Raw genomic sequence first — 24,964 nt, 5'->3', positions numbered from 1 at the left:
CATGGCTCTGGGAGATAGAATCCTGAATATGAAATACTTAAAAAACAAACCAGGTTACAGCAACAAAGAAAAGGTGCTTTTCTTTAGTTTTGTTCTCCTGGTGTACTCTGCAGAAACTCTTTCCTAAAATTACAACCAGAGTTAGCAACACCCTGAAATATCAGACAGTGACACAGACTCAGGAATGAACTCTTCTCACTCAGCCCTGGCCAGAGCACCTGAGACAGTCAATCTGAAAGGTAAGAACAAACCGACTTCTCTTCACTCACTACCTCCTCCCCTCACCACTTCAGCTCTTTATCGCACTTTTATCCAGATGCTACACCTTGCATGGTGTCTGGGTGGCCCTCTGATGCCTTGTGCTGTGCTGCTTTTGCTGTTCTGAACTCCATCACCCCACCTGATCCTCACATCATGTTATGGGCAAAAAGCAAACGTTGTCAACCCCATTTCTTGGATGAGATAAATGAGTTTCAAGTTCTATGATATGCCTAACAGCACAAGCAAGTGGTTGAGCGCCCACTAGAGACTTGTCTTAATTGAAGTGAACAAGCAAATGGAGGAATATGAATCTCTCTAGTTGGAAGTAATCTCATTGTAAATGTCCCAGAATTTGATCTTACTTTGCTTACAAATCCCTTTGCTCTGCATCACACAAACCCAAAACTACTGTTTTGTTTTTTTAAGTAGACTCCATGCCCAGTGTGGAGCCCCACACAGGGCTCGAACTCAGGACCTCAGGATGGTGAGATCAGGACCTGAGCCGATATCGAGAGTTGGACACTGAACTGAAGGAGCCACCCAGGTGCCCCACAAACCCTAAAGAGTTTATGTGCTTCCTAGGGAGTCAAAGTGATGGCATGGTTGGGTAGGTCCCAAGAAGAAGATGATGGGACTAAAATGTTTAATAACATCTGCAGAGTCTAGTCTGCACACTTCCTTACTAGGTAATGGGCTCCTACGGATAGATGAATGGGGGTTTGGTTCCTGAGAAACTCAACCTTATGGGGATGACAGCCAGGTAAAGGTACACAGCAAGAGCGGAAGGCAGAAGCACTGTTAAGGAGGGGTTAAGATGCAACATGCTGATGGCGTACGGGGCTCTCTCATCTCAAAAAGTCAAAAGGTAATTTATACCAACTAAAACAAAAAGCAAAAAAGTCCTTGTGATTATTTTATCCATTATAAAAAAGGCATTTTTGAGGAGGAAAAATAGGCCAATGACTCAAAGTGAAGCTACAGTATTGTTTTGAAATTGCCTTGGGAAACTGGCAAAAAAAAACTCACCCAGGGCGGGACTGTGTCCAGGGGCTCCGCAGCTGCATCGCCTGGAGTCTGGGGCTGTATAGGGCCAGCGATTGGGGGTGGGGTCCAGTGACTATCCAGGGAACAGCAGTGACACGTAATTTTCAGAAAAAGGGACTAAGTCCACCCAGTCACTGCTAACAACTTCATAGGCTTCCCGGAGAAATGAGATAAAGCCAGGAGCCCGTGGCGCAGGAGCGATTACTCCTCTGGGATAACGCAGGACCAGAAGACCTGGCTGACACAGACACACCCTTTGTTAATCTCAAAGAGTTGAAAAGTCTAACTAAACACCCGTTGAAGATTTGGGTCGCCTTGACTGGGTCAGCTGATTTCTTTTACGCTTGCAACTTTCTTCAACAGTTCTTTTTTGGAAAAAATGCGTTAGTAGAAAAAGGCAGGGGGAATGAGACTGAAGTGAGGCTGCCCGGAAAGTTCGGGAAAGGCCCCGGGGTGGGGGGAAAAGCGCTGACGGGGACTGGAAGCGCCTCTAAGGTCAACGCGCACTTCTAACGCGCGCATCTACACCGACCAGAGAGCGAGCAGCAGTCTGCAGGCGGGAGCCTAGTTTGGGAAGCCGAGCTGCGGGATGGGCTCGATTCCCCCAGCGAAGGCGAGGCGGTTCCTGGGCAAGAACTGGCCCGGGGATGCCGCAAAGTCCCCAACCGCCTGAGCAGGGGGGTGTAGATGCGGCTCCAGCGCATACCCGCGATGCCCCTGCCTCGGGGAACTACGGCGGCAGCAGGTCCCGAGTCCGGCGGGCGGCCCCGGGGTCGGCTGAGCCCAGCGGCGAGGCGCCCGCGTCCGGAGCCCCGCGGTCCGCGGCCCCTTCCCCCCGCCGCCCTCCGAGCCCGCGCGCCCGCGCCCACTGCCCGTCGCCGACGCAGCCCCGACGTTCCCGGGCGCGCCCGCCCGCTGCCGCGCGGCGCTCCCCACCCCGTCGTCGAACCCTGCCCCTCCCCGGCGTCCCCGGCGGCCGCGGGGGTCTCCCCCGGCGCCGCCCTGAGCCCCCCCGGGCTCCGGTCGTGCCCGAGGCGGCGGCGGCGGCGGCGGCGCGTCCCTTACCGCGCAGCGGCTCCGGGCGGCTCCAGGGCCCCGCGGCGCGCCGGGCATTTTTTTCTGGGAAACTTCTCCCGGGTCTGTAGGGCTGAGCCGGCCGGGCAGGAAAAACGCTCAGCGCCGGGAGGCTGCGACCATCCGGGAACTTCGCGGAGATGTAAACCCTCCCCCTCAGCTCCCCGTCCCCCCCTCCCCCCTGCGGCCCCGCCACATGTGGACGCGCCGCGAGGCCGCCGCCGGCCCTTCGCGCTCTCCTCTGGGCGCCGCGCCCGCCCCGCCTGCCTCCGAGGCTCTGCGCCCCGCCGCTTCGGGTCCCCCAGAGGAGCGTGGCGAGAGTGGAGTGCTAGGAGGCTGGGGCTCGTGGGTTCCTCCGTCCCCTCCCCTGCGCGGTGAAGGCATGCGGCCGTGGGGTCCAGGACGAGCGTCTGCAGAGGAGCGGGACCTGGAAGGTGTGTACACCCAAGAGCCCTTTCCCCAAACACTGCATCCTCTGCAGCTTCCCGCCTCCTGTCCCACCCAAGGGAAAGCCTTTTCCCATCGCCCTCTCCTCTGTTCTCAAAAGAGGGGGCCCAGCTTTGAGACACCTTAAAATTCAAATTCATTTTTAAAATGAACTTCAAAATGGAGTGGAACCCACAGAAGCCCACGTGCGTGTGCATCTGTCTCCCCGTCCACTGTGTGGGGACAACAGTGCCGCCCTTCCCGTGGGGAGATGCCATTCCTCCCCACAAAACGGGCGGGGTTCTTTGAGTAGTTTTGCCTCTAAGTAGGCATGGATATGTCAGCCACCCACGTCCTCAGAAGCCGCATGATCACAGCAAACATTTGGAGAAAGGGAAGGTTCAGTAGAACCATTGCCAAAGCTAACTCTTTTTACCAGGCTCGGACCAGCTCTGAAAGCCCCAGGACCTAAAGAAAAGTTAATACTCCCACAACGACACAGCTACTAGAACGTGTGCGTTTGAAAACAACAACAAGGTATGATTAATATAATAACCGCTTAATCATATGCAAAAATTCCAAGGCTGTCTATGCCTTTGAATAAAAGCAGAAAAGGTGGGAATCTGTGCACTAGAGTATTGACGTCCTAGGCTGAGATGGTTCATCCATGACTTGAAGCTGTCTCTTCTATACCATTACCATGTGCACATTTGTATCCTGACCTACTCTTAACAGGGACAACAGCCCTTCTGGAAAAAGGTTTGGTAAGCTCTAAACCCTTCCAACTGACAAACTTTTGTTCCTAAATGTACCCATCTTTTTAAGGTTTATTATATAGTTGCTTTTCTTTCTAAGCCATTTCTATGGTAGTATGCTCATGTTATATTTTATATAAAAGTAGGGCAGGTGATTTCATATATCAACATACTGTTCCAGACTTGAAAACATCAGTAGCACTCATCACAGCATGGCGTGGAAGTTAAGCAGAGAAGCTGTCTGGTCTCCTTGCTAGGTCTCTGAGCCTTATTTTTGGCTTCAGTCAAACAGGTATAACAGGGGAGCCTGGGTGGCTCAGTCGGTTAAGCGTCTGCCTTCGGCTCAGGTCATGATCCCAGGGTTCTGGGATCGAGTCCCGCATCCGGCTCCCTGCTCAGCGGGAAGCTTGCTTCTCCCTCTCCTACTCCCCCTGCTTGTGTTCCTGCTCTCGCTGTCTCTCTCTCTGTCAAATAAATAAATAAAATCTTAAAAAACAAAACAGAACAAAACAAAACAAACAAAAAAAAAAAACAGGCATAACAGCAGTTCTTACCTCCTAGGGATTGTTGTAAAGATTAAATGTGATTATCCCTCCAAAGATGAATGGAGTAGTGGCATCCAAGCAGAACAGGAATCTGATCTTTGATTCCCCAAAGTTCAGCAGAGTTCCTGGGACCTTATAGGGAATCGATTAAATACTTGCTGGGAAAAGAACTCTCTTGAGTTTATGTCTTTCAAAAATCCACATAAATTTTAGCATTAGTATACACAAAAGGAAATTAGGAAGGTCGTATACATGCCTCCTCCCATCATTCCATCATTGGAAGCCCAAAATAAATGGAAAGCTGAGTTGTCCGCTGTTTTAAATCACCCATGAAGCCAGTGATCAGTTGTACATAGTACCTCTGACTCTCTCCTCAGACCCCAGCGCTTTTCTCAGTAAAGTCAAAACCTGAATAATATTTTATCAATGGTAATTTTCTATTTTCAGTAAGTGGGCTGTAGTTATGTAAAATGGTAACATTTGGGGAAGATGAGTAAAGTATCTGCAAACATTTTTTACTGCTTTTTGCTACTTAATTATAAATTTGAAATAATCTGAAGCTGAAAAAGTTTTTACAATGTTTTCAATTAAAAAAATGAAAACCTAAAATTTTATCACAGTTATACTCTTCCTTTGGGGAATGCCAAATTGTAGCTTAAAATGAAGATACTGAAGTTAGTAGCAGGCAGAGGTACTATGCTAAAGCTTTGCTGTCATGTACACTTGATATAAATGAGTTAATAAAAAAATGGCTCATTGAATGCTGTTTGAAGATGAAAGTAGGCTAGAAATGTTGTCATGATACTGGGAAATGAGAAGGGGGAGAGAGAGAGAGAGAGAGACAGAAGGACATTGAGATTGACAAAGACAAGTTTATCAGAGCAGAATATTATTAATATATATATTTGCTTACCATTTCATAAGCTTCCATTTTTTTGGAACTCTAAACTAGACTATGGTGACTTGAACTTCTCCTCTTATAGCAATTATTTGTGTATTGTAAGTACTTGTTTAATGCTTGTCTTCCCCCAGACAGTATCCCCAATCTGGAGGGAGAGGCATGTGGAGGGAGCTGTCTGTCCGGTTCACCACAGTGTTGCCGGCACCTGGCACATTCTTAGTACTTATTGCCACTTAATAAATCAATGCCATGAAAAGATTAGGCCCTTGTACATATAGAGTCCCATTTAATTCTCATAGCAACTTTGTGAAATAGCTATTTTTCCCCATCTTACAGATGAGGGAACTGTGACTTGGAGAGCTTAGGAAACCTGCTGAAGATCACTCAGTTTGTGTACCCAGATTATTTTGACACCTACACCCTTGCTCCAACATTATGCATACTGTCTCTTGACTTGATTTCCTGTGTTTGTTCCACCTCTGAGCTTCTGCTGGTGTGAATGGCTTGAATTGACTAGCATCCTTGGTGCCAGATATCAAAAGAAGAAAATATTATATTTTTGTAGAGAATTATTGAGGTTCAGGTAGATCTGGTTAAAGGCTCTATATTACCTTGGATGTTTAGGGTTCTCTCTTCTGAATTAATGCAGGGAGGAAATGGAATGCTATGTGGAACAAAATCTCCATGATCGACCAGGGGATGGTACTGAGAATTAGGGTGTGCGTGGGGAGGGAAAAAGCCTTGCCCACTGCTTTGCATCCAGTGCAAAGTCAGTACATATCTAATGGAGTTAGTAGTCTCCAGAACTGAAAAGACTCAGCTCTTAAAAGCTGAATATTTTGCTTATTTGTACTGTACCTTATTTCAAAAAAACTTAAAAAAGAGTTGAATATGATGAAATTTAAATCTTAGTCTGGGACAGGACATTTACTAATTATTTTTGATCTTATTTATTAATTTTTATTTTTTAAAGATTTTATTTATTTGAGAGAGAGTCCAAGTGGGCGGGTGGTGGGAAGGAGGAGAGGGGTAAGGAGAGGGACAAACAGACTCCATGCTGAGCACTGAGGCCCACACAGGGCTCGCTTGATCCCAGGACCCTGAGAGCATGACCTGAGCTGAAGCCAGACTCTTAACTGCCCGAGCCACCCAGGCACCCCTTTATTTTATTTTTAATTGAAGTATAGTTGACATAGAATATTATATTAGCTTCAGGTGTACAACATAGTGATTTGACATACACATTATAAAATGATTACGGTAAGTTTAGTTAATATCTGTCAGCATATGAAGTTATTACAATATTATCAACTACATTCCCTGTGTTGTACTTGACATCCCTGAGACTGACTTGTTTTAAAACTGAAGTGTGTACCTCTTAATCCACTTCACCTATTTTGCTTGTCCCTCTACCTCTCTACCCTCTGGCAACCACCAACTTGTTTCCTGTATTTATGAATCTGCTTCTGTTTTGTTTGTTTTGCTTTTTAGAATCCACATATAAGTGAAATTATATGGTATTTGTCTTTCTCCATTTGACTTATTTTACTTGCCATAATTCTTTCTAGGTCCATCCATGTTGTCACAAAGAGCAAGATCCATTCTTTTTTATGGCTGAATAATATTCCTGTGTGTGTGTGTGTGTGTGTGTGTGTGTGTGTGTGTGTGTGTATACACATACCACATCTTTATCTGTTCATCTCTCAATGGACATTTAGGTTGCTACCATATCTTAGCTATTGTAAATAAGGCTACAATGAACATAGGGATGCATATATCTTTTTGAATTAGTGTTTTGTTTTCATTGGATAAATATCCAGAAGTGGAATTGGTGGATCATACCATAGTTCTTGGTTTTTATTAAGATTTTATTTTTAAGTAATCTCTACATGGAGCTTGAACTTAGAACCCTGAGATCAGGAGTTACAGGCTCTACTGACTGAGCCCACCAGGAGCCCCCATAGTTCTATTTTTAATTTTTTGAGGGACCCCCATCCTGTTTTCCACAGTGGCTGTACTAATTTATAGTCTCACCAATAGCGCACAAGGGTTCCCTTTTCTCTACATCCTTGTCAACACGTATTATTTCTTATCTTTTTGATAATAGCCATTCTGATGGGTGTGAAGTGATACTTCATTGTGGTTCTGATGTGCATTTCGCTGATGATTAGTGATGTGGAGCAACTTTTCATGTGTCTGTTGGCCATCTCTGTGTCTTCTTGGAAAAATGTCTATTCAGGTCCTCTGCCCGTTTTTTTCATTGAATTGTTTGTTTTTTCAGTGTTGAGTTGTGTAAATTCTTCACATACTAATCCCTTATCAGATATATCATTTGCAAATATCTTCTTCCATTCAGTAGGGGGCCTTTTTGTTTTGTTGATGGTTTCCTTTTGTTGATGGTTTCCTTTGCTATGCAAAAGCATTTTAGTTTGGTATAGTCCCATTTGTTATTTTTGCTGTTGTTGCCCTTGCCTGGAGAGACAGATCCAAAAAAAATATCGCTAATACTGATGTCTAAGAGTTTACTGCCATGTTTTCTTTTCAGAGTTTTATGGTTTCAGGTCCCGCATTTAGCTCTTTAATCCATTTTGAGTTCATTTTTGTGAATGGTATGAGAAAGGGGCCCAGTTTTCCCAGCACCATTTATTGATGATACTGTCTTTTCCCCATTGTATATTCTTGCCTCCTTTGTTGTAGAGTAATTGACCATATAAGCGTGGATTTATCTCTGGTCTCTCTGTATTGTTGTATTGATCTATGCGTGTGTTTTGGGTTAGTACCATACTGTTATGATTACTGTAGCTTAGTAATATAGTTTAAAATCTGGGATTGTGGTGTGCCTGGGTGGCTCAGTCAGTTGAGCATCCAACTCTTATTTTTGGCTCAGGTCCTGATCTCAGGGTCATGGGACCCAGCTGGCACAAGGCTCAGCGCAGAGTCTACTTGTCCCCCCCCCAACTCCGATTTGTGATACCTCAGCTCTGTTCTTCTTTCTCAATTTGCCTTGGCTATTTGGAATTATTTATGGCTCCATATAAATTTTGGTATTATTTGTGCTAGTTCTTGGTGAAGTCTTTACGGTTTTCTATATATAGTGTTATATCATTTGCAGATATTGACAGTTTTACTTCTTCCTTAGCAATTGGATGCCTTTTTCTTTTTCTCCTCTGATTGCTGGGCTAGGACTTTCAGTACCGTGTTGAATAAAAGTGACCAGGGTGGGCATCCTTATCTTGTTCCCGATTTTAGAGGAAAAGCTTCTAACTTTTCACCATTGAGTATGATGTTAGCTTCGGGTTTGTCATATATGACCCTTATGATGTTAAGGTGATATGCCATCACTTTGCCATATTCTTATCATTAGCAGCAAGTCGCTAAATCCAGTCCACACTTAGTGCGAGGGTGTTAACAGGGTGTTAATATCAGTAGGCAATGGCCACTGGGATCATCTTCACCTACCAGTCTCCTCGTGAAGGTGTTGTAGGTTAAAGTGAACTGACTTGTGTAAAGTAACACACATGGTATCGGACTCTTAGCATGCAAGAGAAGCTGATTATCATTATTGTTAGCAACAGCATCCATTACTCACATCCATTTTTCTCTTTGACTTAGTATCACATCAAGAACCAAAGAATGTCATTTACACCACAGCTATTGTCTGGCCAGTAGAGCAGGCAGTTGCCATCAGGAATTAGGTATCTTCTCAAATGAGATAATATAGGAAAGCCTAATAAAGGAATTATTTACAGAGATGTTTAGGAAGAGGAACAAGGGATGTTGCTATGTTCCAAGACTGAAAGAGCAGGGAGCCATTACTACTCCTAAGCCTGAAGGGGTTGGCGGGGGGCAGGGGGGGGATATTAACCAGAACCAGGAGAGGAAAGCTTCAGTTCCAGGGGAGAGCTCCTGGCAGGAGTTGTGACCTTCAGGAGAACAAGGTGCCAAGCCACGGTGACCCAGTGGGGTGAGACTAGAGGAATAAATACCCTGACTTTACTCCTCTCCTGCCGGTGCCTCCCATCATCTGAGCCCAGCCAGGAGCCGTAGGACAAGGAAACCCACCATCTTGCCCGTAGAGGTCAGCCCCACAGGGCTGGAGGGGTGAGTGGAAAATATCCAGCATGGGCAGGCACAGCTATTCCTGGGAACATGACACTATGGTCTCTTCACATAAAAAAGGAACTGAAAGGCAGTTACTTGGCACGCCTGGGTGGCTCAGTCAGTTAAGCGTCTGCCTTCAACTCAGGTCATGATCCCAGGGTCCTGGGATGGAGCCCCACATCGGGCTCCTTGCTCAGTGGGGAGCCTGCTTCTCCCTCTCCCTCTGCCTGCCACTCCCCCTGCTGTGCGTATCTCTCTCTCTCTCTCCCTCTCTCTGACAAATGAATAAATAAAATCTTAAAAAAAAAAAAGGCAGTTACTTAATCCTGAGTTTCCAGAAAAGGAGTCAGGGAGGGGTAGTGGCAGGGAGCACGGTTCCAGAGGAATTTGATTCGATTTTTGGTTTATGGTGCCCCTGAGGAGCTTTCATTTCGGCCAGTGAGGAAGGTACAGGGATTTAAATTCGTAGCTGGCAAGTGGGCCCAGAGTGTCTCAGGAAGCTCATGCAGGCTGTAGGTTTTATTTATTCAGGGAATGAACTTAATGACATGGAAGGTGTTTGTTTTGCTCACACTGGTGACTCTGATGATTAAACCTTGCATTATTGGTCAGGTACCAGCTCAGTTACCAATGAAGACCTTAGGTGCGTCCAAAGGCAAATGGTTTTCCAAACATCCTCCTCCTCCCATAATGAGGATCCAGGAATTTCCCTTCAGGGAGACAAGGCAGTGCAGCTGAAGAAGTGGAACCTTAATGCCATAACCAGGAAATGGGGTGAACCTAAAGACTTAGGGTGGGCCTGTCTCTGCATTCACAAGGAGCCCCTGTGGGAGTCTGGGCCACGGTGAATGGTTGTTCTCATGCTTTCAGCCTGCTGAAGCAGGGGGCACGGGAAGAGGACAGGAAAGGCTAAATTTATTTGATTAATTGCTTTATTTTTTAAAAAAGTGCTTTATGAAGATGCTCTTAAAATATGATGTGGAAGACAACTCTTTGTGACAGGAGTGCTTGCTAAAATAGCCCAAGAGTGTTTTTTTTTTTTTAATCTTTTTTTTAAGATATTTATTAAAGAGACGGGGTGCCTGGGTGCCTGGGTGGCTCAGTCGTTAAGCGTCTGCCTTCGGCTCAGGTCATGATCCCAGGGTCCTGGGATCGAGCCCCGCATCGGGCTCCCTGCTCCGCAGGAAGCCTGCTTCTCCCTCTCCCACTCCCCTGCTTGTGTTCCTTCTCTCGCTGTGTCTCTCTCTGTCAAATAAATAAATCTTAAAAAAAAAAAGTTATTAAAAAAAGATATTTATTAGAGAGAGAGAGTAGGGGGAGGGGCAGAAGGAGGGGGGACGATCTCCAGCAGACTCCCCACTGAGCATGGAGCCTGACACGGAGTTCAGTCCCAGGACCCTGAGATCATGGCCTGAGCCAAAATCAAGAGTTGGACGTTTAACCGACTGAGCCTGTCTAAAACTGACAGCTATTTAGAAATGTTTCCATCATCCAATGGTTTAGTTTTAAAGAAAATAAACGGGGCGCCTGGGTGGCTCAGTTGGTTAAGCGACTGCCTTGGGCTCAGGTCATGATCCTGGAGTCCCAGGATCGAGTCCCACATCGGGCTCCCTGCTCCATAGGGAGTCTGCTTCTCCCTCTGACCCTCCCCCCTCTCATGTGCTCGCTCTCATTCTCTCTCTCAAATAAATAAAATCTTAAAAAAAAAAGAAAAACAAGTTTACTACCTATAAAAACTCTTATATCTATATATTTTAAAAACTTTGAGAGGAATTTTGAATCTGCTTGAAATCTTCCAAAGTATTATAGAAGAAAGGGGGCATCTGGGCCCTTTATTAAAATTATAAAACATATGAGCTTCTAATAAGCTTGTATGAATAAATTATTGACTTCAGGAGGAGAGAAATTTACCAGCCAAATTTCATAAAGATCTTTACATAACAGATGAATGGGACTGAAAAACTAATTGTGATTTCCTAAATGCACCCCTTCCCCACCGGTAGCCACTAACCTTTGTGAGGCCTCATCTTCTACAATGCCAGTTAGGTGCTTCGAAAGCAAGGCATGGACTTACAACTGGATCCTCAAATCCACTTTTTCCACAAAGGGTTAACCAAAGTTTTAAAAAATAATAGAGCAGATGAAAGATCATGGCTGCCAGGGGTTGAGGGGAGGGGCGAGCAATGAATAGGTGGAGCACAGGGGATTTTTAAGGCAATGAAATTATTCTGTATGATACTGTAATTGTGGATACATGTTATACATTATGAAAGCCCATGGAATGTGCACCACTAAGTGAACCCTAATGTAAACTATGGACTTTAGTTAATAATAACGTATCAACAGTGACTCATAATTTTATAGAAAATGCAACACACTAATATGAGATGTTATTAATAGGGGCCACTGAGGAGGGAAAAGTGTTGAGCAGGTACATTGGAATTCTTTGTACTTTTTGCCCAATTTTTCTGTAAACCTAAAACTGCTCCCCAAACTAAAGTCTATTAATTTTTTTAAGCAAGGCATATTTAATTCTAGCCCTCCTAAAACATCTCCATTTTTTAGTGAGAGCAAAAATGTACCATTAATAAAACATGAAAAAATATTGTTTAACTCATTTGCTTTAATTTGCACTTGTATATATTTAATAATGTCCATAAAAGATTATTACAGTAATACATAATTATAATCTATAAGTAAATCAATCTCAGTCTGTTGGGGGGTTGCATCCTCTGACATTTTTATTGATACTGTGCACATTCAGAAGGTTTGTTGCTGTCTGGACAGGTGCTCTCCCACGGAGAAAGTAAGCTTCAGCTGGCTCAGACAATCCTTGGGGGTGCTGGGGGATGATTTACTGAGGCTGCCTTCCTGGGGGCCCAGGCAGGACCAGCCAGGCGGCCTGGAGGCCGGGGGGTGGGGAGGGGTGTCTGGCTGAGCCGCAGCCATGATTAGGGGCTGAGGGACTTATGTGGTGAGTTTAAAGAACTGGAATAATCATGACCTGCCCAAGGGATGGGGCGTTGGTGAGGGGTGGGGGATGCAGGGGCGGGCCTGGAGCCGGGAAGAGCCAGGTCCTCTGGCAGCAGGGGAAGATGAGACTGGCTTAACTGCTGTCAGTCAGTGAGGTAAGCAATGGCCGACACCAGGAGGCCCAGAAAAGCTTTAGAGTGGATAGATCTTTTTTTTTTTTTTTAATCTTATTTATTTGACAGACAGACAGAGACAGCAATAGAGGGAACACAAGCAGGGGGAGTGGGAGAAGGAGAAGCAGACTCCCCGCTGAGCAGGGAGCCCGATGCGGGGCTCGATCCCAGGAAGCTGGGATCATGACCTGAGCCGAAGGCAGTCACTTAACTACTGAGCCACCCAGGTACCCCTAGAATGGATAGATCTTGTCAGCAAGGTCAGCAGCACTGTGGGGCCTACCAATTCCTGTAATCACCAGTGTCGTATCCAGGGTCACTGGAGCGCCAAGACCCTGCAGGCTGCAGGCTGGGCTGGAGAGAATGGGCGTGGGGGGCCGCTGGGGACTGTGGGGCCCAGGGAGGAAGGAAGGGAGCAGTTCCTGCTTAACTCATCACAGAATCGAACCAGAAAAGGAAACAGCCACGTCCTGGCCTGCGGAAAGAGGGTGTTTCCGGGGCGCCCTCCAATTAGACGAAACTCCCCAAGGGCCTCCTCTTCCTCATCCCTGAAGTGGTGATTTCCTCCAAGACCGTATGCCATCAGGTACAGAAGTGGTTGCACGTGCCTTTGGGCAATAGGACGTTTTCTTCACTCTGTATCGGGCCGAGCAGTGAGGGCGGGTGCCGTGGTGGCAGTGGGGATTGCAGGGTGGGAGCTCCCATGCCTGTCCGCGCTCAGCCCTCCAAAATGGACCCTCGGGTAGGATTTGAGCACGACTGCCTGGAGAAGCGAGTCCGAGCTCCTTGATGTGGCATTCAGGGACCGCCTTGACATTACCCCTCTTTTGTTCTCCTGTCTTGTTTTTGGCCACTCCTTGCTTTCTATTTTTTGCCCCAAAGTATAAGATACCTGAGTTGCCTGTGCTTCTGTGCCTTTGCTCATGCTGTTGCTTCTGCTTGGAATTCCTTTGCACTGGCTGCCTTTGACCCGGTCTTCAGAATTCACCTGTGATGGTATCTCCTCTGATGCCTCTGGGCCCCCACAGTGCCCTTGATGTGCCTACATCTGAGAAGTTCCCTCTCTCTACTGAAATTCCTCCTATATCTGTTACCCCCACTAAGCTGTAAACGTCCCAAGTGCAGGAATCTGTGGGATCTCTGAGACCTCTGTCCCCATCCCCCCCACCCCCACCCCCACCACGCACCTGACTTAACTGATGCAATTGAACATTATCTGGCATCAGTTTAGAATTCAAAGGATCCTTTCTGGAAAGCCAGTTTGAGAAAAGAAGGGAGGTGTGCTTAATAAAGAACCGAGGACCTTGATACTGATACCGGAGAGGAGAGGGGAGAGTAGCTGGGGACCAAGGGGTCGGGGCAGGAAAAGCACGGAATCACTGGAAATTCACATCAGGTCTTGGGCTTGAGTAGCTGGCCCCACTGCTGCTGAATTGAATTAGTGATACGAGTAACTGGGAAGACGTACTCTGGTCTACAAGGACAGGGGCTCCCCAGGGGCCTCCCAGAGCTCTGGAAGCCTCTGATTACCTCCCCTGATGCTACAGGCCTCCAGGAATTCTAACCAGCATAATGGACTTTGAAAAGGGAGACAGCTGAGCAAGGCAAGCTAGTTCAAGTCCCTGAGGGATGATGCTGGCTTGGTTAAGGACTCCTTCAGCTCTGTCTGAGGGAAGACATCTCTTACCAGAATCACTCATTTGAGGTTAAGGAAGGGGCAGGTGGAAGGGGCAGTGGACTTTTTTGTTAGGAGAACCAGACGGATTCTAGGCCTTGCTTTACAACACTGAACACTCTCCACCTGGGTGTTGTCCACAGACAACAGGAGCTAACAATGCTTCCACTTCTCTGCTTTGCAGGCACCTTGCAAGAACAAGTGGGGCCAGCTCTGTGACTGTGAGCAAGTTCTTTAAACTTTCTGGGCCTCAGTTTCCTCGTGTGTAAGATGGGGACACTTATTGTATCCTACTTCATTTAATGGAAAGTTCTTAATGCAGATCCTGGTACAGAATAAGCTCAATGGAAATTGGCTAAAATGGTAACTGCTAACACATGGAGTCATTTGGAAATGCTTAGTTGAGGATAAACCAGCTGAACTACCAGGAGGGGAGATAGCATAAGGCCTTGTTACTTAAAGGATGACCCTTGGACCAGCAGTGTCAGCATCCCATGGGACCCCAGCAGAGTTTGGGGCCCAGTCCCAGATGTACTGAGTCTGAACCCGCAGTTTAACAAGACTCCCCAGGTGATTCATAACGCATGTTAAAAGTCAGGAAGTGCTGACATAGAAGCACTGACCTATCTGCCACTTGCTCATTATGTCACTTGGACAAGTTCTCTAGCTTCCCCGTGTTTGTCATCTGTGAAACCCTAGCACATGGGGTTGTGGTGGTACTTAACTGACTCTATATGCTGGGAACCTAGGATGGCTCCTGCCCATGGTAAATACCCTTCACTGTTTGCTGTCTCTGCTCTCCAGCCCCAGGAGCGTGCCGCCTTGGCGCCTCACAGAGCCTCCCTCCTGGGCCTGGGTTCCGCGCGAGCCAGACCACCAGGTTCACATCCCAGCTCTCACACCTGGGGCAAGGTCTGCCTGTGCCACACAGACGGTCACTTCAGTGTCCCAGGGCTCAGTTTCCATGTGTTAAAATTGTCACAAAGACTGTGCCCAGCTCTTGCGGATGCTGAAGCATAGAGTGAGGTGTGCAGCAAGAGGCCAGGCTGAGGCTGCTGCTCCAGGCACACTTCAGCTTGATCGGTGGGCATGTACTGATTAGAGGCCACACTTCAGGCTCAAGTGTGTCCCTGCCCCACGGGAGCTCTCTGCCTCTTGCTGCCCACCCAGGCAGTGCAGGGCCTCCCTGGGCTAGAACTCCAGTCCTGAGGAGGCCAGGACACACGTCATTATAGGCAAAGAAGGGAGCAAAGGCAGGCTGGGCCAGGTGAGTAAACTGGCCTGCCCCCTCCCCAGGCAACTCGCCTGATTCCCCAGTAGACCCTACGTCCAGGGAGGGTAGAGCCACCTCTGTCTAGCTCGCCATCAAGTTTAGGGAATGTCTAGTGTTTTACCTGCCGCATAACAAGTGCATATTCTAGGGGCGCCTTGGTGGCTCAGTTGGTTAAGCGGCTGCCTTTGGCTCAGGTCATGATCCCAGGGTCCTGGGATCGAGTCCCACGTCAGGCTCCCTGATCAGTGGAGAGCCTGCTTCTCCCTCTCCCTCTGCCTGCTGCTCTGCCTACTTGTGCTCTTTCTCTATCTCTCTGTCAAATAAATAAATAAAATTGAAAAAAACTTTCTGGGCCTCAGTTTCCTCGTGTGTAAGATGGGGACACTTATTGTATCCTACTTCATTTAATGGAAAGTTCTTAATGCAGATCCTGGTACAGAATAAGCTCAATGGAAATTGGCTAAAATGGTAAGTGCAAGTGCATATTCTAGTTGTGCCGTGTGAATAAGAATGCTGTAGTTACAAGCATGATGGCCGGAGGCGGACCCTTCCCTGTCCTCTTTTTTGAGCAGCCGAACTGCCATGTTAGGACTGAAGGACAGACAACTGTTCTCCCTGTCTCATTGTTGCCTCTAACACCCTCTCTCACCGTTCTTGGTACCTCTGTGTCACCACAGAAAGTATGTCCTTTTTAAAAAATTTGTATTTAAATTCCAGTTAGTTAACAGACGGTGTAACCGTTTCAAGTGTAGAATTTAGTGATTCAGCACTTCCGTACGACGCCCGGTGCGCATCGCAACAAGTGCCCTCCGTAAGCCCCATCACCCAGTTAGAGAAGCGTGTTCTTTTAAGGTATGAACAGTCTTCCCAGACCCCAGCTGGGTTCTCCCTGGGAGGTTAGCAGAAATCCTTCATCTCTTTCAGCTAAATTTGAGTGGTGAGTGGGCAGAATCCATTGCTTGGAGAAGCGGTTTGTGCATAGTTTTGATTCCAAGTCCTGAAGGGACCATGACGAGTCAAGGGAGTGAGCCCCTCTGGAAGTTGGGGACCTCCGTTTGTACTAGTTCCCCAGCCTCCCTCTTAAAGGGGAGCTCTGTGCCGAGAAGGGCTTTCAGTTGGCCAGACCTGCCCGTGAATCCTGGTGCTGCTGGTTCCTTGCTTCCTTATTAGGAATTAGGTTACTTATTTATTTCTTCTGAAAATTTTGTCTGCACAATGAAGATAATAAAATCTCCTTGCATAAGGCTATCATGGGAATTGAAATTAAAGTGGAAGAGGCATTATAAGTTTGTGAGGTCGGATACCTGAGTGCTGTTAGTCCTCCCACCGGGACCGCCAGCGCTCCCACGCTGTCTCGGACAAAGCAGCACATACGGTCTCTCTAATTTACCTGGCAACTCTTGTTTAAGAGCACTGGGTCACAGGAAGTTAAATGAAAAATGTTACAACTCAGGCCACGAAGGGTTTATTTCCTGGAAATTGTTGCACGGGTGGTTTTCTCCCCTCTAGTCCCTGGTGCTGTTTTGAGGCTGGTCTTTGGAGAATGGGAAGAGGACCAGCATGAGGGGGAGGGAGGTGGTGGAAGGGATGGAAGGGTCTGGGGAAATAGGAGGGAAAGGGGCCTAAGAGGTCTTGCTGAGGAACAAATGAGGACCCCCCTCCATTTCAGGGCCTGGAGGTTTGCTTAAGAGATTAAGAACCATTCCTCTGGGGGGAAGAATGAAGAAGAGATTGGAAAGCTAAGGGTCAAGGTGATGAGTTGCATTTTCAATGCCGTGGAGGTGGGAGGTTGGTGGCTGGTACCTGAGACCAAGGTCTGGCTGTTGTCCATCTGGAACCCGACGTTCTCGGCACAAGGTCCTCAGCCGGAGTGCTCAGAGAAGACTAGCAGTTCTTTTTCTTCACCTTCTCTTGTTTCCAGCCCAATGGTGACTGAAGAGCTTTCTCCCTGCTGTTGTGTGAGGAAAGATGGTGAGAAAGGAGGGAGATGAGCCACGGCCCCACTAGGTCGTACATGTTTGCAAAGCCTCAGGCTGTGGGAAGGAGTGGACACTGTGGAGGGGCTTCTGTGGGCCACTCAGGACGGGCACCTGCTCCGGGGCCTTAGTCCTGAGTCAGAGGGACACCTGCACTTTGTGGCGGGGCTCTCCCCAGACACTGCAAGGCATGACTAATGTGAGCACCTAGGCTGTCATTTTTTTCAGGAGCAGGGCCCTGGGAGGGCTGGCCTCTCAGTCTCGGTGGGGCGTGGGGCTGTCAGCCCCTCTGATACTCTCACAGAGGGACCATCTCTCTTGGGGAGAGGGTGGTGTGTGTAGGGTGATTGAAGGAGTGCCGGGAGCGATGCAAGCTATTTAAGGTTTTTTAGCACTTCCCAATGGGTTTCTTTCCTACTGCTGCCCCCAGGCCTTCAGTGTGGGCTCAGGTCCTGTACACACACACACACACGTGCGTGTGCAAGCATCCCTTTAGGCTCTGTCTGAGAGCAGCCACTGAGCACCTTTCCTTCTCTAATCTGAGTCCTGGAGTGGGAAGGAGAGAAGGCCAACTTCAGCCCCTTCCTGAAATCAGCCGGCTTGGCTGTGTGGTGGTGATCTGGGAAAAGCTATCTGAAAGGCTTTTGAGAAAGCAAAGCATGAGGCAGCTGCAAGCTCTTACTCTGCTGTTTGCCTCGTGGTCAGGAGAGAAATGCCACTCCCCAGGGTGGAGCCAACTCCTTTATCTCTCTTTCCCTGTCCTCCCCTTCACCTGTACAAGGCTCTCCCACGAACTCCCCTGCTGCCCGCCAACCAGACCACACACTTGGACGTGGAGAGAAAGTAGGGGTGCACAGAAGGGCGCACACCTAACACCCATCTTCCGCCCACCTTTGCCCTGGGGTTTTGGCATCACCTGCTTTCCATTCTAGCTCCTGTTCCCCAGGAGGCGATTTCTTGATCATTCTCACATACAAGGCAACCCCCAGTGAGAGAATTAGCAAATGAAAAGAAACTCTTGAATCCAGTAGAGGAAAAGGGGGGGGCAGAGGATGGGTGTCAGGTGTGTGCCTTCGGGCACACTCCACTTTCTCCAGTTCCTTGATCCAAGGGTGTGGTCCAGATCTAGAGTTAAATGTAGTCAGTAGAGAAAGAATTCTGGGCCTGGCTGGCTCAGTCAGTAGAGTGTGTGATGCTTGATCTTGGGGTTGTGAGTTCGAGCCCCACGTTCGGTACAGAGATTGCTTTAAAAATCTTTAAAAAAAGTTCTTCAGAGATTATGACTTTTTTACTTCTTGGTATTAAAATTCATTTTTTTCGGGCGCCTGGGTGGCTCAGTTGGTTAAGCGACTGCCTTCGGCTCAGGTCATGATCCTGGAGTCCCGGGATCCAGTCCCACGTCGGGCTCCCTGCTCAGCGGGGAGTCTGCTTCTCCCTCTCCCACTCCCCGTGCTTGTGTTCCGTCTCTCACTGTGTCTCTCTCTGTCAAATAAATAAATAAAATCTTTAAAAAAAAAAAACTATTCATAGGGGCACCTGGGTGGCTCAGTGGGTTAAGCATCGATCGGCCTTGTCTCAGGTCAGAATCCCAGGGTCCTGGGATTGAGCCCTGCGTCAGGCTTCCTGCTCAGCGGGGAGTCTGTTTCTCCCTCTCCTCTGTACTCTTTCTCTCTCTCTCTTTTTTTTTCCCTCTCTCTCTGAAATAAATCTTCAAAAAATAAAATTAAAAATTAATAAAAAATAAACTATTCACAGTAAAATATGATATTGGCAACCGCATGTCAGTCCCTGAAAAAATATTTTAAAAATATGTTTTATGTGTAATCCCAAAGTCTGGGAACCACTGGTTTAGAACATTGTCCGCCCCAGGTGGCTTGGCCAGAGCAGGCATTCAGGGACCTGACATGGTGCCCACAAGGAACACCTGTGCAATCCAGCATCCTGTCATGACGACGGGAAGGTATGGAGCACCCTTGCTGACATCACGGATTCTAGAATAAAATAAGTCTTATTTTCCCTTTGCATCCTTATAGCACAGAAAAATGATTAGAAGAATTCAACCTGCATTTTGGCAGCAACCAAACAATGAACTACATCTCCATTTTTGAGAGTTATGTATACAGAGCAGCCAAAATACAGTTCTCCATTGGAACCTGCTTTTCATTAGCTGTGGAGCTTTATTGCTTTCTGATTTGGTTGAATTACATTCAGTTGAACAAATATGTGTTTGGACACCAACTGGACAAATGCAGAATGGGGGGCTGTGGGAAAACTGAGTGGATCAGATGTGTCTGCTGCCCTCAGAGCTGTTCCAATCCAGTAGGGTGATGAGACAAGAAGCTGCCTGATAACCGGAGAAGAGGGGAGAGGCATGAGAAGACCCAATCTTAGGGTGCCAGGGAGAAGTTCAGAGGAGACAGAGGGCATAGTTGACACGGAAGCAGAAAAAGCGTTATGAGAAAGGTGGCATTTCAGTGGACAAGCGCTTGTGAGCATTTTGGGAGCAGCAACTGTGTGATCAGCCTAGCGTCCCTAGTAACTGCTACACAGTAAGTGCTCAGTAAATGTCTGAAGAATTAATTAAATCTTATTGGCAGTGGGTGTTCTGGTTAAATTGAGTTACTAAGCACTATGCTTTTCTTAGACTTAAAATATTTGGGAGCAGCTCTTCGTTTAAGCAAGTTTTATGTGTATTAAGGGATGCTTTTTCCCTCTTTTAATTCAGTGGCTGTGATACTTACCTTTCAGCACAAGAGGGAGCTGCTGCCTAGTTTATTTAACTAAAATGGTATAGGTTTGCCCCTCTCTTCTCAAATTACAGTGCAGTATATCATGCCATTTAACCATCCTCCCCCAGAATGGCCCACCAACAAAAAAATCCTATCACTGTACGATAGAATTATCAGTGGTGCATTGTTTTCCTAAAGGTATTTCTCCTAAATTACATGATCACCAGGGAAAAAAGGCAACATTTAAAATGTATTATAAACAGATACCTTAGGGGCAACTGGGTGGCTCAGTCAGTTAAGCATGTCTTCAGCTCTGGTCACGATCCCAGGCTCCTGGTGCATCGGGCTCCCTGCTCAGCAGGGAGCCTGCCTCTCCCTCTCCCTCTGCTGCTCCCCCTGCTTGTGCGTGCTCTCTCTCTCTCTCTCTGTCAAATAAAATCTAAAACAAAACAAAAAAGGTATTTACCTCACACCAGGCTGGGGGGTGGTCTTCAGAGCCTTAAATCCAACAAACGTTTCCCAGTATCGGACCCTCTGCTTATAAAAATGCCTCAGGGCCTCATACGGAAGCCACAAATCTGAGGTAACAGCCATTTCCAAATCTCAAGTTTTCATGAGGGTCAAAGTCTAGCTGAGATTTTGGCTGAGTCCAGGCCTTCAAACTTGGGATGTGCAATTTCTTTTGCCAGGAGCTGCAAACAATAAACTATGAAATAGCCAAAATCCAGGTATGTACCTTGAATAAGAACACACAGTATGTATAGTAATCAGAACCTAGGGCTGTGCCTGGGTGGCTCACTTCATTGAGCTGCTCACTGTAGATTTTGGCTCAGGTCATGATCTCCGGGTGCTGGGATGGAGACCCACCTCCAGCTCTCTGCTCAGTGGGGAGTCTGCTTCTCCCTCTCCCTCTGCTCCAAACCCGCCCCATTCATGCTTGTTCACTGTCTCCCAAATAAGTAAATAAAATCTTAAAAAAAAAACAAAAAAGATTTATTTGGGGGGGGGGGCAGAGGAAAGGGAGAGAATCTCAAGCAGACTTTGCGCTGAGTGTGGAGCCTGGCATGGAACTTGATCCCACGGCCCTGAGATCATGACCTGAGCCGAAATCAAGAGTCAGCCACTCAACCGACTGAACCACCCAGGCGCGCCAGGGCCAGGCCGTCTTGATTTTTGTGTCCCCTACAGAGCCTAGTCCAAGGTCAGGGGGCAATTCATTTGTGTTTAGAAAAAAATCACAGCCAAGGGTGACTGATAAATTTAAAAAGGAGGAAGAAATGGGGTCTTAATACCTAAAAATTGTATTTGTTCCTTGTTTTTGGTTGGTTGGTTGGTAAATCTTAATGCTCTAGTCAAGAGGTAGCAGGCATGGTGAGGAACATGGACTCAGGCGTCTTGGGTTCAAATTGCAGCTTGGCTGCGTCTAGCTCTGTCATCTTGGGCAGGATTCCTGTTCTTTCTATGTCTCAGCTTCTTCATGAGTAACGTAGTATGATGCCGCTGCTGAAAACTTACCACGCTGGATTTATTATTTGTAAAGTCCTCAAAACAGTGCCTGGTACATAGTAAATACTATTAGTAATTATAAAGTAAAATAATTATATTTAGTGAGATATAGTCAAAATATACTTTGACTCATTAAAAGCCAAATAAAACTTTAAAGCAATGTATCAGAGATGGGTTGATAAATGTTCTAGAATTGTATACCTGGAATTAATGGTTGCACAGCCTCATGAATATACTAAAAACCACTGAATTAATACACTTTCAAATAGTGAGTTTTATGGTAAATGAATTATATCTCAATAAAAAATGTTATAAAGAAAAATTCAATTCAATAAATATTTGTTCTCAACCCTCTCCTGGGCTTGGGGGAGGAGATACCACATTTTAAGACACACAGCCTTTGCCCTGGAGATTTGATTTCGACCCAGGTCACCATCTCAGGGTTGTGAGATTGAGCTCCATGGAGGCTGCTTGTCCCTCTGCCTCTGCTCCTCCTGTCATGTGCTTTCTCTCTCTCTCAAATAAATAAAAATCTTAAAAAAAAAATAAATGGAATCCCACAATACTTGTTCATTTGTATCTGGCTTATTTCACTTAGCATCATGTTTTCAAGGTTCATGTATGTTGTAGCGTGTGTCAGAATTTCATTCCTTTTCAAGGCTGAGTAATATTCCACTGTGTGTATGTACCACATTTTGATTATCCATTCGTTCATTGGTGGGTACATGGGTTGTTTCTACTTTTTGGTAATTGTGAATAATGCTGCTGTGGACATTGGTGTACCAGTATCTGTTCAAGTCCCTGCTTGAAATTCCTTTGGGCTCATACCTACAAGTGTAATTGCTGGGTCATATGGTAATTCTGTTTAGCTTCTTAAGGAAATACCAAACTGTTTTCCATAACAGCTACACCATTTTACATTATCAATAATAACACACAAGGGTTTCAATTTCTTCATGTCCTTGTCAACAGCCACTATAGAAGGTTGTGGAAAGGTTCCTGAACTTCAGTTGAAAAAAGTCAAGTACCATTTCTGGTTTTTTCTTTTTACTCCACTCCCTTCCCAGCTTCACTTTTTAATAAAATTTTTATTTTGGAACAACTTTAGATTTACAGAAAAGTTGCAAATATAGTTGTCTTAGTCTGTTCAAACTGCTATAACAAAATACCACAGACTGGGAGACTGGGTGGCTTATAAACAACAGAAACTTATTTCTCACAGTTCTGGAGGTGGAGAGTCCCAAGATCAGGGTGCTGATATGACATCACCAGGTTCCGGTGAGGACCTTTTCTAGAGCTGCAGGCTGCAGCCTTCCTGCTCTGTTCTCACGTGGTGCAAGAGGTGAGCTAGCTCCCGGGGGCCTCTTTAACAAGGTCATTCGTGTCATTCATGAGAGCTCTACCCTCATGACCAGTCACCTCCCAAAGGCCCCACCTCCTTATACCATCACATTGAGCACAAGTTTTCAACTTGAGTTTTGGGGGGACACAAACATTCAGGCCATAGCAATAGAACTGAGAGTTCCCAACTGCCCTTCACCCAGCATCCTTCAGTGTTCACACAGCCATGGTACATTTGTCAAAATTAAGCAGTTAAGATTGGTACAATACTAACTAACTAAATAATAGACTTTATTCAGGTTTCACCTCATTTCCACCAAGGTCCTTTTCCTGTTCCAGAGTCCAATCCAGAATACCACACAGCAGGTAGCAGCTCTGCTTTGTATTCGCTGAAGACACTTCCGCCACTTTCCTCTCTAATCCTCAGCTGTCGCTCGTGTCCAGAGGGAACTTGAGTGCAACCTCACGGGGTGCAGTGAGGATTGAAGGGGTGGAAGAGGGGAGAGCGTTTTGTGAGCTGTAAAGCTTCAGGCCAATGTAAAGGATTGTTCCTGAAGCCCACGGTGGCCTCTCTTCACCACTGGCCACTAGGGGGCCTCTTGCTGACTTGGCTGTCATGGGCTTTGGAAGGAGGCCTTCCTACCAGGCCTCCCCTGGCCGGGCGATTCCTGGTGCTCCAGGCCCTGTAGGGTCTTTGCAGTTGTAACTAAGTTAAGGATCTTATGATGAGATCATCCTGGATTTAGGGTAGGCCCTAAATCCAATGACAAGTGTTCTTCTAAAGGACAGAAAAGGAGAAGACACCAAGAAGAAGGCACACGAAGATGGAGGTAGAGGGTGGAGTCCTGCTGCCACAAACCAATTGACACCAAGGGCTGCCAGTAGCCAACAGAACCTACAAGTGAGGCATGGGGCTGATTCCCCCTCAGAGCCTCCAGAAGGAATCAGCCTGTTAACACCGTAATTTTGGACTTTGGCCTTGTCTTAGCTCATGCTGCCATAACCAGATACCACAGAGTGGGTGGCTGAACCGACAGAAATGTATTTTCCCACAGTCCTGGAGGCTGGAAATATGCAGTCAGGATGCCAGCGTGGGCGGGCTTTGGTGAGGGCCCTCTTCCTGACTTGCGGACAGCCGCCTTCGCTCTGGGGCCCTCGCGGGGCAGCAAGCGGGAGAAAGGGTTTTCTTCTTCAAAAGCACTAATCCCGTTGCGAGGATCCTACTCTCACGACCTCATCTAAGCCTAAATTTCCCAAAGCCCTATCTTCAAATACCATCACATGGAGGTGGGGGGCCGGGGGAGGTAGGGCTTCACTGTACAAATTTTGGGGGGATGCAGTTCAGTCCACAGCAGGCCTCCAGGGCTGGGAGAGAAGGAATTGCTGTTGTTTTAAGCCACCCAGCTTGTGGCACTTGGTTACGCAGCCTTGGGACACTGAGACAGTGTCCCACTTCTCTAGGCTTCCTCCTCCTGGGGGGGGGGGCAAATGCAAAAGAAGACTTAGGGGCTGCGGTTGGGGGGGTCACGGCCAGGGCACCGGCTTGGGGAGGCTGTAGGTGTGCATGAATGGCGTGACAGTGACCTGGGCTCACGGGGTCCAGACCCAGTGACCCTGGGAGGACCAGCACTGGGCAGAGGTGGGCCGGGGCTGTTGTGGGCACCCCTCATCTTCGGCTACCACCCCTGAAGATGGGCCCCCGGCACTACACTTGGAAGTGATTCATCAGCACGAGCCCTTCCTGGATCTGCTGCTAGGCTTTGCGGCTGGCACTGAGCACCTGGGCCCACAGAACGAGCTGGGCCAGACAGCCCCGCAGCTAGCAGCCAGCCTGTGGAGGGGTCCACGCCGCATAAGTGTGTGGTGCACACTGGGTTGTTGTTCCTGGCCTGCTGCAGGCACGGCTCCAGTCCCCACTGGGTGCCCCAAGGAGCCCCTGACCCCTGCCTAGCTCAGGGCCCAAATACATCCCCAACATCGACCCAAGAACCGGTTTAGAGAAGTTGGAGGAAAGTGAGGAGGACCCAAAGCTGTAGTTGCAGGCTGAAAATGACAAGGACCACGGCCCACTCCATGTGGCCGCCATCCTCTTAAGAGGCAGACATGATCTGGTTCCTCCAGGAGGCCCAAGCTGACCTCAACAGACTGGAGCCCACAGGCAGCTTGCACTTGACAATGGAGGCCCACCCAGCTGACTTGCTAGAGTTTCTC

The 24,964-nt window shown here is 47.4% G+C and overlaps 2 protein-coding genes across 2 annotated transcripts in view; one reads left to right on the top strand and one right to left on the bottom strand.

The window, feature by feature from the left end:
• WIPF1 (WAS/WASL interacting protein family member 1) overlaps positions 1–2,507 on the bottom strand; it is a 119,031-nt gene extending 116,524 nt beyond the window's left edge. The window contains exon 1 of the mRNA XM_073882244.1: positions 2,371–2,507. The gene's annotated coding sequence lies outside the window, so the exon portion shown is untranslated. The remainder of the gene's footprint in view (positions 1–2,370) is intronic.
• Positions 1,953–24,964, top strand: part of LOC141374940 (uncharacterized) — a 57,915-nt gene continuing 34,903 nt past the window's right edge. Inside the window, exons 1-3 of the mRNA XM_073905562.1 lie at positions 1,953–2,289; positions 2,340–2,813; positions 3,245–3,342. Of these exons, the coding sequence (XP_073761663.1) occupies positions 1,953–2,289; positions 2,340–2,813; positions 3,245–3,261 (828 nt within the window). The 3' untranslated portion in view covers positions 3,262–3,342. The remainder of the gene's footprint in view (positions 2,290–2,339; positions 2,814–3,244; positions 3,343–24,964) is intronic.

Source organism: Callorhinus ursinus, unplaced genomic scaffold (assembly GCF_003265705.2).
Source record: "Callorhinus ursinus isolate GAN/ISIS: 27379988/994484 unplaced genomic scaffold, GSC_fseal_2.0 scaffold2, whole genome shotgun sequence".
NCBI classification, from domain to species: Eukaryota; Metazoa; Chordata; class Mammalia; order Carnivora; family Otariidae; genus Callorhinus; species Callorhinus ursinus.
The sequence above is the reverse complement of the archived record's forward strand: the minus strand, read 5'-3'. Positions and strand labels throughout refer to the sequence as shown.